This window comes from Heptranchias perlo, unplaced genomic scaffold (assembly GCF_035084215.1).
Source record: "Heptranchias perlo isolate sHepPer1 unplaced genomic scaffold, sHepPer1.hap1 HAP1_SCAFFOLD_148, whole genome shotgun sequence".
NCBI classification, from domain to species: Eukaryota; Metazoa; Chordata; class Chondrichthyes; order Hexanchiformes; family Hexanchidae; genus Heptranchias; species Heptranchias perlo.
The window spans coordinates 124423-137929 of NW_027138733.1; the positions used below are offsets into that span (position 1 = coordinate 124423).

The 13507-nt window shown below is 52.3% G+C and overlaps 1 protein-coding gene across 1 annotated transcript in view; it reads right to left on the reverse strand.

Moving 5' to 3' along the window:
* Positions 1–2536: 2536 nt before the first annotated feature.
* LOC137309132 (netrin-G1-like) overlaps positions 2537–13507 on the reverse strand; it is a 34303-nt gene continuing 23332 nt past the window's right edge. The window contains exons 5-6 of the mRNA XM_067977425.1: positions 5381–5515; positions 2537–2623 (exon numbers count right to left, since the gene is read on the reverse strand). Coding sequence (XP_067833526.1) covers positions 2598–2623; positions 5381–5515 — 161 coding nt within the window. The 3' untranslated portion in view covers positions 2537–2597. The remainder of the gene's footprint in view (positions 2624–5380; positions 5516–13507) is intronic.

A 13507-nucleotide genomic window follows, 5' to 3' on the forward strand; every position in this document is an offset into this window, starting at 1 on the left:
AAGAAATGCTTCCTGACATCACCCCTGAACGGCCGAGCTCTAATTTTAAGATTATTCCCTTGTTCTGGATTCTCCCTCCAGAGGAAATAGTTTCTCTCTATCCACTCTATCAAATCCTTTAATCATCTTAAACACCTCAATTAGATCACCCCTCAATTTTCTAAACTCGAGGGAATACAAGCCTGGTTTATGGAACCTGTCCTCATAATTTAACCCTTTTAGCCCCGGTACCATTCTGGTGAATCTGCACTGCACCCCCTCCAGGGCCAATATATCCTTCCTGAGGTGCGGTGCCCAGAACTGAACCCAGTCTCCAGATGTGGTCTGACCAGAGCTCTGTGCAGCTGGAACATCACTTCCTCCCCTTTGTATTCCAGCCCCCGAGATAAAGGTGAACATCCCATTCGTCATTTTAATTATTTATCCACTGGCGTTTAGTGATTTCTGTACTTGGGCCCCTAAATCTCTCGGCTCCTCCACAGTTCCCGGCTTCTCGCCATTTAGAAAATACTCTGATCGATCTTTCTTCGGTCCAAAGTGAATGACCTCACACTTCCCCACATTGAACTCCATCTGCCCCAGTTTTGCCCACTCACTGAATCGACCAATGTCCCTTTGCAACTTTCTGCTCCCATCTACACTATTTACTGTGTCACCTAACTTAGTGTCGTCAGCAAACTGAGATACACGGCTCTCTATTCCTTCATCCAAGTCACTGATAAATATAAATTTAACCCTGACTGATTCTTTTTCCTGCCCCAGTTTAATGAGACCGAGACCATGTGGAGCCCACGGTCAACACATCAGACCAGTTACACTTTACCCACTAAACCATGGGCAGGGGGGCTTCAATAACTGATTGCTCGGTCTCTGAAAGGAACCAGGAATGCTCACTAATATTTCACCGTCAATTCCTTTAGTGTGAGCGTGTGTACACTGTTTCTCCGTTTTTAGATTAAAGACATTTCGACAAAATGGCATCTGTACTTTGAATAAAACAAATTGCTGGCAATAAACAGCAGAACTGACTCAGGATCCCACCCAAAACGTTGCCCCTCAGATGCTGCCTGACCGGTGCAGAGCTCAGTTGGTAACATGTTCTATTCTGGGACTAGAGAGTTGTGCGACTTGCTGGGGCTCGGGAGTTTGAGCTCATGATCCAAGCTGCCACTCCAGGGCAGTGCGGAGGGAGTGCTGCTTTGTCTGGATTCCCGGGCCTTTTCCTTCACGCCTCGTGAGAGGAGGTGAGAAGGCCCCAAACAGCAGGTGAGTGCCTTTATCGCATGGCTTGTGGGCCCGGAGGAGCAGGAGTGCTTCCCCCAGGCCCAACAAGCTTCCCTGGGGCAACCCCTCCACCCCACGATCTCCGACCTCACCACGATCTCCGATCCCTCACGATCTCCGACCCCCCCACGACCTGCGACTCCCCACCACGATCTCCAACCCCCCACCACGATCTCCGACCTCACCACGATCTCCGATCCCTCACGATCTCCGACCCCCCCACGATCTCCGACCCCCCACCACAATCTCCGACCCCCCACCACAATCGCCGACCTCACCACGATCTCCGACATCCCCCACAATCTCTGACACCTCCCATGATGACCCCTGAACCCCGCGATTACTCCCGACCCCCGGTGATCCACAATCCCCCCCCCCGACTCCTGACCCCAACCCCCGATGACCCCTGATGACTAGCGACCCTTCACCCCCGGTGAATCCCAGCCCCAGCCCCTCCCGCCCTCCGTCTAACACTTACCTGCTCACATCATCTTCCTTGCTCTTCTCCCGTCCGACTGAGACCAGCCTGTCAATCCAGACGGCCACTCGGGCGGAAAACTGTCAAAAAAAAACGAAAACACGTCCTGACGTCAAAATCCTAGGGACGTCCGGGAAACCTGGACTCAGGGAATTCTCCCCCCGCCGTCCTCCCGGCTTGGAGTGAAAATTTAGGCCATTGTCTTCGATCCCCGCCACAAACTCCGTTCCCTCACTGCTGATTCCATCCCCTCCCCCCCTCCCTGGCCACCGTCTCTGGCCGAAACAGACACAGCTCTCCCCCTCCCCATCCCCCTCCGCCGCCTGTCCGGGGTCACGGGGTCAGGTCACTCAATCTCCCAGAATGCAATGCGGCCCGAGCTGTCGATGGCTCCCGTTCAACCGGCTCCTGGAATCGGGGAACCCAGGACCGGAACTGGCCCGGGACACTCCCCCCCGAACCCCCTCAACCCCTTCCCCTCCCCCTCAACCCCCTTACCCTCCCCAACCCCTTCCTCCCTTCCTTGAACTCCTTCCTCTCCCCTAAACCACTTCCCCCTCCACCCTGAACCCTCCCACTACCCCCTGAACCCCTCCCCCCGAATCCCTCCCCCTCCCCGTGAACCCCCCTCCCCCCTCCCCCTCCCCCTCCCCGTGAACCCCCCTCCCCCCTCCCCCTCCCCCTGAACCCCTTCCCACAGACACACAGTCAGGACCCAGATCAGGAGACCAGGACACTTTCTGCAGCAGCTTTTATTGTTGTCCAGAGCAAAGCATCAAATCCTTTCCTGGATCTTATGACACTTTCCAGAGCTGTAAACTCAGATTCTTTGATGTCAGCACGTTGCAGTTACAGAGAAATCTGTGCACAGGAAAATCATACAAATAAAATAAAACCGTCTCATGCCCCCCGTCGCTGGGAATTACACAGTGAGAGATATATTCATCAACACAAACCGCGATTCATACAAAAACTACATGGAACATTGTGGGATTGCAAGAAAATAACTTCATCTTAATACAAAAGAATCGATAAACGCACTAACACTCTCCACTCACTGCTCCGGATTATTCCCCCATCGCTCTGATGCGCTCCAGGATTACACACAACGGTCACTAAAGCCCAGGTTGTAGGCCGCTCGAAGCCGGCCCACAGATTTCCTCAGGTCACGATGTACCGACAGCAATCCCTCGCAGTGAGTGAGTGAGTGAGTGAGGAGTGAGTGAGTGGAATGGAGGGAGTGAGTGAGTAATGAATGAGTGAGTGACTGAGTGAGTGAGGGAGGGAGTGAGGGATGGAAGGAGTGACGGAAAGAGTGAGTGAGGGAGTGAAGGAGTGAGTGAGGGATGGAGGGAGTGAGTGAGCGTGAGTGGAGTGACTGAGGGAGTGAATGAATGAAGTGAGTGGAGGGAGGGAGGGAGTGTGGATTGAGTGAGTGGAGGGATGGAGTGAGTGAGGAGTGAATGAGCATGTGAGGGAGAGTGAGGAAGGGAGGGAGTGAGGGAGAGGAAGGGAGGGAGGGCGTGAGTGAGTGAGAGGCGAGCGAGCGAGGGCTGCACCAGAGCGGGGAACGGCGTCCTCTGAGCTCCACAAATTTTCTGCCGTGTTTCCTACATTCCAACAGTGACGACACTTCAAAAGTACTTCATTGTCTGTAAAGCTCTTTGGGACGTCCTGAGGTGGTGAAAGGCGCTATATAAATGCAAGTCTTTCTTTCTTTCTTCTTTCCCAAAGCTGGCCATCCGAGGCCAGGCTGGCGATTGGAGAATGAATATCAGCAGCTGCCTCCCTCCCTCCCTCCCTCCCTCCGGCGGGGGGTCTGAAAGTACAGTCCCCACTGACTGCCCATTCCTTCAGGGCTCGGAGATACAGTCGGGCTCGGTGGGTGGGTGGGTGGGCTCAGGCCTGGGTTACAGTTTGCCTTTCCCGGGCCGGAGGGCGGGGACCGTGTTTAACGGGGAGGCAGTAAACGCTGGATTCTCCTCCGCTCTTTGCACCTTCCCGTGAGCGTCCGTGGCGCTGGAAGCGGATCAGAGCGCCGGGCGTCCGTTAGCGGTGGTTAGCAGCGCAGTCAGTGACAGCAGCACCCGGTGTAAGGTGGGGTCTCGGGGGGATTGGGAGACACACCCTCCTGCTTCCTTCCCACACTGGCCTTTCTCACACAGGAGCCCGGTGTAGGGAGCGGGACAGCGACACCTCCCATTGTCCTCGCACACTCCTCCGTTCTGACACCGCGTCAGCAAGTTATCGCACACGCCGGCTGCAAGAGGTCAGAGAAAAGAAACGTCAGGTCACTGAAAATCTCCTGACCTCAGAGATTGTTTGAACTGTCGCCGCTCCCAGTGTTTCACTGTTACACCAACAACTACTTGCATTTATATAGCGCCTTTAACGTAGTAAAACGGCCCAAGGTGCTTCACAGGAGCGTAAATCAGACCAAAATTAACACTGAACCACATACGGAGATATTAGGACAGGAGACCAAAAGCTGGGTCAAAGAGGTAGATTTTAAGGAGCGTCTTAAAGGAGGAGAGAGGGGGAGAGGTTTAGGGAGGGAATTCCAGAGTTTAGGGTCCAGATAGCTGAAGGCACGGCCGCCAATGGTGGGGCGAAGGAAATGGGGGAAGTGCAAGAGGCCAGAATTGGGGGAGCGCAGTGATCTCGGAGGGGTGTAGGGCTGAAGGAGGTTACAGAGATAGGGAGGGGCGAGGCAACGGAGGGATTTGAATGTGAGGATGTGAATCTTAAAATTGAGGTGTTGCTGGACCGGGAGCCAATGCAGGTCAGAGAGCACAGGGGTGATGGGTGAATGGGACTAAATTGATGGTTAAATACTGAAGGAGAGATTGAGGGTTAAATTCTGTGTCCAATTATTGTGTCCAATTCTGGGCACCACACTCTAGGAAGGATGTCAAGGCCTTGGAGAGGGTGCAGAGGAGATTTACCAGAATGGTACCAGGGATGAGGGACTTCAGTTCTGTGGAGAGACTGGAGAAGCTGGGATTGTTCTCCTCAGAACAGAGAAGGTTAAGGGGAGATTTAATAGAGGGGTTAAAAATTATGAGGGGTTTTGATAGAGTAAATAAGATGAAATTGTTTCCAGTGGCAGGAGGGTCGGTAACCAGAGGACACAGATTTAAGGGAATTGGCAAAAGAACCAGAGGGGAGATGAGGAGAATTTTTTGACACAGCAAGTTGTTCTGATCTGGAATGCGCTGCCTGAAAGGGCGGTGGAAGCAGATTTAATAATAACTTTCAAAAGGGAACTGGATAAATACTTGAAAAGGAAAAATTTGCAGGGCTATGGGGAAAGAGCAGGGGAGTGAGACTAATTGGATCGCTCTTTCAAAGAGCCAGCACAGCCTCGATGGGCTGAATGGCCTCCTTGTCTGCTGTCTGATTCTATGAAATGCTCCTCACTGAACTCCAGTCCCTCCCTTTGCGAGGAGCTGTGCCACTAATTGTTTCTCAGGGTGATGGGGGAACCCAGGAGGGTTCCTTGTCTAAAAGCCTTTGTCTTTCCCCCCCTGGTATCTCTGCTATCGGATCCACTGCTGACCCTGACACACAGGAGCCGGGTGGAGTGAGGGAGGGGCTGGTGCTGGAACGGTTACTTACCTCGGCAGCCCCTGTGCCAGTAATATCCGGGCAGGCACTTGTCACACTTGGGCCCTGCTGTCCCCTCCTTACAGTCACAATATCCCGTCTCATTACAGCGATCATGGAGTGAGCCATAGGGGTGACACTGACAGTCTGCAGAAACAAGACAACACACACACTGCACATGGCTGTTCCCAATAAAACCCATCGACACAACCTCAGGGACACAAATGACTCGGGCCCAGGACAGGGGACGAGCCGACTCTGGGGGGAAACAAGTCTCCAACAGTTTACAAACAGCGTCAATCGTCCACACACTGATTGGACACCGCCCGTGTTCCACTCCTTGGGGCGACTGCAAAGGATTAATGCAGGTTAACAAGACCATAAAAAGCAAACCAAGCTCCGGGGTTCATTATTAGAGGGAGAGAATTCACAATCAGAGAGGTTATGTTAAACTTGTACAGAACCTTGGTTAGACCACACTTGGAGAACTGTGCACAGTTCTGGTCTCCATATTATAAAAAGGATAGAGAGACACTGGAGAGGGTGCAAAAAATCATCAGGATGATACCAGAACTGAGAGGTTATAAATATCAGGAAAGATTGAACAGGCTGGGGCTCTTTTCTCAAGAAAAGAGAAGACTGAGGGGTGACCTGATAGAGGTCTTCAAAATTATGACAGGGTTTGATAAGATAGACGGAGAGAAGATGTTTCCATTTGTGGGGGAGACCGAAACCAGGGGCCATAAATATAAGACTGTCATTAATAATCCAATAGGGAATTCAGGAGAAACTTCTTGACCCAGAGAGTGGTGAGAATGTGGAACTCACTCCCACAAGGAGTAGTTGAGGCGAATAGCATCAAGGGGAAGCGAGATAAACACATGAGGGAGAAAGGAATAGAAGGATATGCTGATAGGGTGAGATGAAGTCAGGAGGGAGGAGGCTCGTGTGGAGCATAAACACCGGGATAGACCAGTTGGGCCGAATGGCCTGTTTCTGTGCTGTACATTCTCTGTAATTCTATGTGTGGAGTATGGGAAGGAGATGAGGAAATGGAGAGAGAACATTGATGTTAGACAATGGGGGGAGGGTAACATTGAGCAGAGGCGAGTGATGCTGCTACGATGAAGGATGTTCGTTTGCCGAGAGAACAAACAACATACAAATTCCAGAAAAACAATGGAGACAGGGAAGCAATGATTATATCGTCACAGCACAGGGCTTTCAATTTACCTCAGGGCCAGGCCTCATCGCTAGGGAAAGGTCGGACCGGGTCTGATCTCTGGGGAAAGGTCGGACCGGGTCTGATCTCTGGGGAAAGGTCGGACCGGGTCTGATCTCTGGGGAAAGGTCGGACCGGGTCTGATCCCCGGGGAAAGGTCGGACCGGGTCTGATCTCCGGGGAAAGGTCGGACCGGGTCTGATCTCTGGGGAAAGGTCGGACCGGGTCTGATCTCCGGGGAAAGGTCGGACCGGGTCTGATCCCCGGGGAAAGGTCGGACCGGGTCTGATCTCTGGGGAAAGGTCGGACCGGGTCTGATCTCCGGGGAAAGGTCGGACCGGGTCTGATCCCCGGGGAAAGGTCGGACCGGGTCTGATCTCTGGGGAAAGGTCGGACCGGGTCTGATCCCTGGGGAAAGGTCGGACCGGGTCTGATCCCCGGGGAAAGGTCGGACCGGGTCTGATCTCCGGGGAAAGGTCGGACCGGGTCTGATCTCCGGGGAAAGGTCGGACCGGGTCTGATCTCTGGGGAAAGGTCGGACCGGGTCTGATCTCTGGGGAAAGGTCGGACCGGGTCTGATCTCGGGGGAAAGGTCGGACCGGGTCTGATCTCTGGGGAAAGGTCGGACCGGGTCTGATCTCCGGGGAAAGGTCGGACCGGGTCTGATCTCTGGGGAAAGGTCGGACCGGGTCTGATCCCCGGGGAAAGGTCGGACCGGGTCTGATCTCTGGGGAAAGGTCGGACCGGGTCTGATCTCTGGGGAAAGGTCGGACCGGGTCTGATCTCTGGGGAAAGGTCGGACCGGGTCTGATCTCTGGGGAAAGGTCGGACCGGGTCTGATCCCCGGGGAAAGGTCGGACCGGGTCTGATCTCTGGGGAAAGGTCGGACCGGGTCTGATCTCCGGGGAAAGGTCGGACCGGGTCTGATCCCCGGGGAAAGGTCGGACCGGGTCTGATCCCCGGGGAAAGGTCGGACCGGGTCTGATCTCTGGGGAAAGGTCGGACCGGGTCTGATCCCCGGGGAAAGGTCGGACCGGGTCTGATCTCCGGGGAAAGGTCGGACCGGGTCTGATCTCTGGGGAAAGGTCGGACCGGGTCTGATCTCTGGGGAAAGGCCGGACCGGGTCTGATCTCTGGGGAAAGGTCGGACCGGGTCTGATCTCTGGGGAAAGGTCGGACCGGGTCTGATCTCCGGGGAAAGGTCGGACCGGGTCTGATCTCTGGGGAAAGGTCGGACCGGGTCTGATCTCTGGGGAAAGGTCGGACCGGGTCTGATCTCTGGGGAAAGGTCGGACCGGGTCTGATCTCTGGGGAAAGGTCGGACCGGGTCTGATCTCTGGGGAAAGGGGAGCTGATTCCTTTTGCTCAGCCCTATCGAAGGTTCCTTTTTGTTTCTTTATCTTGTTTTGGGCTGAAATCTGAAGGGTGAAGGAAGGAGACGAGAGCGGAGATTGTAACAGGAACTGACCTAGGCAAACGTTGTGATGGTCCAGCTCTGCTGACGGGTTTCGGTGATAGCCCAGTCGGCACAACTGGCAGTGTCGGCCTCTCGTGTTGTGCTTACAGCTCACGCAAATGGTGGTGGTGAGCAGCTCGATGTAACTGCACCGGTTCGAGTGGCCGAAACATTCGCAGTCTTGCAAGGAAAAGACAGAAAGTGTAGACGGGACGTAGACAGGACGTAGACGGGTCGCAAACTGCGAGCGGGTCACATGCTGCAGGAATGTGAGGCAGAGAGGAAATGTCTGGAATGGGAGGGAGGGGAAACACTGAGACTTTTAGCAGTGAGGGGAGAACATCAGACTCCTGGCTCGATACGGTCACATTGAATCAGGCAGATGGCGATGGATGGGAACGTTCCAGGGTTTATAGAGTCCGGTGGTGGGTTTTATACAGGGCTTCCAAGTGAGGGGCCTTTCAACTGTGGCTCAGAGGGTCGCACTCTCGCCTCTGAGTTAGGAGGACGTGGGTTAAAGTCCCACTCCAGAGACTTGAACAAAAAATCCAGGCTGACACTCCAGAGCAGTACTGAGGGAGTGCTGCACTGTCGGAGGGTCAGCACTGAGGGAGTGCTGCACTGTCGGAGGGTCAGCACTGAGGGAGTGCTGCACTGTCGGAGGGTCAGTTCTGAAGGAGTGCTGCACTGTCGGAGGGTCAGTACTGAGGGAGTGCTGCACTTTCGGAGGGTCAGTACTGAGGGAGTGCTGCACTGTCGGAGGGTCAGTACTGAGGGAGCGCTGCACTGTCGGAGGGTCAGTGCTGAGGGAGTGCTGCACTGTCGGAGGTGCCATCTTTCTGCTGAGACATTAAACCGAGGCCCTGTCTGCCCTCTCAGGTGGACGGAAAAGTTCCCATGGCACTATTTTGAATAAGAGAAGGGGAGTTCTCCCGGTGTCCTGGCCAATATTTATCCCTAAACCAACCTCAAAAAACAGATTATCTTGTCATTTATTTCATTGCTGTTTGTGGGATCTTGTTGTGTGCAAATTGCCTGCTGCGTTTCTTACATTACAACACTGACCTCACTTCTAAAAGTACTTAATTGGCCGTAAAGCGCTTTGGGACAGCCTGAGATTGTGAAAGGCGCAATATAAATGCAAGTCCTTCTTTCTCCATCTTTCTGCTCTAAGCCAGTAGCATTGTTTGAGAGCTCCTCCCTTGCTTTGTGTTAGTGACCCCGAGTGATGAGATACTTGGCCGTGTCTGACCTTGCTTTGTGTTAGTGACCCCTAGTGATGAGATACTTGGCCGTGTCTGACTTTACTTTGTGTTAGTGACCTCTAGTGATGAGATACTTGGCCGTGTCTGACCTTGCTTTGTGTTAGTGACCTCTAGTGATGAGATACTTGGCCGTGTCTGACCTTGCTTTGTGTTAGTGACCTCTAGTGATGAGATACTTGGCCGTGTCTGACCTTGCTTTGGATGAGCTGCGTCAGGAGAAATCACCAAAGATTAATCCCAGATGGAGAACAATGCGCGGTCTGAACAGAACATCTGTGCTGTGCGCACAAACACATCGACTCGAGACTGCACGGGACAATAAGTGGGTCCGAGAGACAAGCAACCAGACACTTCCATCTCCGCCTCTCCACCAATCAGACAAAAACTGACACCGAGCCACATCAGGAGATCTTAGGACAGGTGACCAAAAGCTTGGTCAAAGAGGTGGGTTTTAAGGAGGGTCTTAAAATGGAGAGAGAGAGGTGGAGAGGTTCATGGAGGCAATTCCAGCGCTTAGGGCCCAGGCAGCTGAAGGCACGGCCGCCAATGGTGGAGCGATTAAAATTGGGGATGCGCAAGAGGCCAGAATTGGAGGAGCGCAGAGATCTCGGAGGGTTGTCGGGCTGGAGGAGGTTACAGAGATAGGGAGGGGTGTAGGGCTGGAGGGGGTTACAGAGATAGGGAGGGGTGTAGGGCTGGAGGGGGTTGCAGAGATTGGGAGGGGTGTCGGGCTGGAGGAGGTTACAGAGATAGGGAGGGATGTAGGGCTGGAGGAGGTTACAGAGATAGGGAGGGGTGTAGGGCTGGAGGAGGTTACAGAGAAAGGGAGGGGTGTCGGACTGGAGGGGGTTACAGAGATAGGGAGGGGTGTAGGGCTGGAGGAGGTTACAGAGATAGGGAGGGGTGTAGGGCTGGAGGAGGTTACAGAGATAGGGAGGGGTGTCGGGCTGGAGGGGGTGACAGAGATAGGGAGGGGCGAGGGGCTGGAGGGGGTTACAGAGATAGGGAGGGTTGAGGGGCTGGAGGAGGTTACAGAGATAGGGAGGGGTGTAGGGCTGGAGGGGTTTACAGAGATCGGGAGGGGTGTAGGGCTGGAGGGGTTTACAGAGATAGGGAGGGGTGCAGGGCTGGAGGGGTTTACAGAGATCGGGAGGGGTGTAGGGCTGGAGGAGGTTACAGAGATAGGGAGGGTTGTCGGGCTGGAGGGGGTTACAGAGATAGGGAGGGGTGAGGGGCTGGAGGAGGTTACAGAGATAGGGAGGAGCGAGGGGCTGGAGGAGGTTACAGAGATATGGAGGAGCGAGGGGCTGGAGGAGGTTACAGAGATAGGGAGGAGCGAGGGGCTGGAGGGGGTAACAGAGATAGGGAGGGGCGAGGCCAGGGAGGGATTTGAATGTGAGGATGAGAATTTTAATTGCGAGGCGTTGCTGGACCGGGAGCCAATGTCGGTTCAATCAATCGCTTCTCCGGGTCCAATCACTGCCCGGGTTGGAGCTCGAAGCCGAGCGAACGCTAATTAGCTGGAATCTGGTCTGTGGAGCCGATGATTTAATGGGGGGAGGCTGGTGACAGGCTGTTATTATGGGATTTCAGTAATTCGAGTAGGTTGAGTGTTTGAAAGACAAACTGTGTAATCCAGTATCTGACTGAGTCTCCCTGTTATTATTCAGCGAGACTGAATCCAGTAACAACCACCTTCAGTCATTAAGGACAAAATAGATATTCATTGAAGACATTAGAACGAGTTTATCTTTAGTTAAGTTTGTGCCAGTGATGAAGGTTTTGATTGTCTGTTTTTTCATGTCGGTTCTGGCTGTACCTGGGCAGGAAAGGGGCAGGTTTGGGTCCAAAGTGTAACGTTTCATAGAACCAGAGGAACAGGAGTAGGCCATTCAGCCCCTCGTGCCTGCTCCGCCATTTGATAAGATCATGGCTGATCTGTGATCTAACTCCATATACCTGCCTTTGGCCCAGATCCCTTAATACCTTTGGTTGCCAAAAAGCTATCTATCGCACATTTAAATTTAGCAATTTCTCAGATTTAAATTTAGCAATTGAGCTAGTATCAATTGCCGTTTGCGGAAGAGAGTTCCAAACTTCTACCACCCTTTGTGTGTAGAAATGTTTTCTAATCTCGCTCCTGAAAGCTCTGGCTCTAATTTTTAGACTGTGCCCCCTACTCCTAGAATCCCCAACCAGTGGAAATAGTTTCTCTCTATCCACCCTATCTGTTCCCCTTAATATCTTATAAACTTCGATCAGATCACCCCTTAACCTTCTAAACTCCAGAGAATACAACCCCAATTTGTGTAATCTCTCCTCGTAACTTAAACCTTGCAGTCCGGGTATCATTCTAGTAAACCTACGCTGCACTCCCTCCAAGGCCAATATGTCCTTCTGAAGGTGCGGTGCCCAGAACTGCTCACAGTACTCCAGGTGCGGTCTAACCAGGGTTTTGTATAGCTGCAGCATAACTTCTGCCCCCTTGTACTCCAGTCCTCTAGATATAAAGGCCAGCATTCCATTTGCCTTCTTGATTATTTTCTGCACCTGTTCATGACACTTCAATGATCGATGTCCCTGAACCCCGAAGTCCCTTTGGACATTCACAGTTTTTAACTTTTTACCATTTAGAAAGTACCCTGTTCTATCCTTTTTTGATCCAAAGTGGATGACCTCACATTTGTTTACATTGAATTCCATTTGCCACAGTTTTGCCCATTCACCTAATCTATCAATATCGCTTTGTAATTTTATGTTTTCATCGACACTGCTTACAATGCCACCAATCTTTGTGTCATAGGCAAACTTAGATATGAGACTTTCTATGCCTTCATCGAAGTTGTTAATAAATATTGTGAATAATTGAGGCCCCAAGACAGATCCCTGCGGGACTCCACTAGTCACATCCTGCCAATGTGAGTCCCTTCCCATTATCCCTACTCTCTGTCGCCTTTCGCTCAGCCAACTTCCTAACCAAGTCCGTACTTTTCCCTCGATTCCATGGGCTTCTATCTTAGCTAACAGTCTCTTTTGTGGGACCTTATCAAATGCCTTCTGGAAGTCCATATCAATAACATCCATTGACATTCTCCTGTCCACTACTTTAGTCACCTCTTCAAAAAATTCAATCAGGTTTGTCAGGCACGACCTACTTTTCACAAATCCATGCTGGCTCTCTCTGATTAACTGAAAAGTCTTGAGGTGTTCAGTCACCCTATCATTAATTATAGACTCCAGCATTTTCCCCACAACAGATGTTAGGCTAACTGGTCTATAATTCCCCGGTTTCCCTCTCTCTCCTTTCTTAAAAAGCGGAGTGATATGTGCAATTTTCCAATCTAGAGGGACAGTTCCTGAATCGAGAGAACTTTGAAAGATTACAGTTAGGGCATCCGCAATGTTCTCACCGACTTCCTTCAAAACCCTGGGATGGAAACCATCTGGTCCTGGGGATTTGTCACTCTTTAGTGCCATTATTTTCTTCATTACTGTTGTTTTACTTATGTTAATTTTATCGAGTCCCTGTCCCCGATTCAATATAAGTTTTCTTGGGATTTCCGGCATGCTATCCTCTTTTTCCACTGTAAATACTGACGCAAAGTAATTGTTCAACATGTCCGCCATTTCCCCATTGTCAATGACAATATCCCCAGTTTTGAAGGAGTCAACACTGCTCCTGACCACCCTCTTTTTCCTAATACAACCACAGGGTGTCCCAGTCCCAGTCCCATCATCACACATGTTCCTGTCCAGTATCGTAATGTGATATGGACACTCTGTCCCCAGTCAGAACAGGGAGTTATGGACACTCTGTCCCGGTCAGTACGGGGAGTTATGGACACTCTGCTCCCGGTCAGTACGGGGAGTTATGGACACTCTGTCCCGGTCAGTACGGGGAGTTATGGACACTCTGTCCCGGTCAGTACGGGGAGTTATGGACACTCTGCTCCCGGTCAGTATGGGGAGTTATGGACACTCTGTCCCGGTCAGTACGGGGAGTTATGGACACTCTGTCCCGATCAGTACGGGGAGTTATGGACACTCTGTCCCGGTCAGTACGGGGAGTTATGGACACTCTGTCCCGGTCAGGACGGGGAGTGATGGACACTCTGTCCCGGTCAGGACGGGGAGTTATGGACACTCTGTCCCCAGTCAGTACAGGGAGTTATGGACACTCTGCTCCCGGTCAGTAT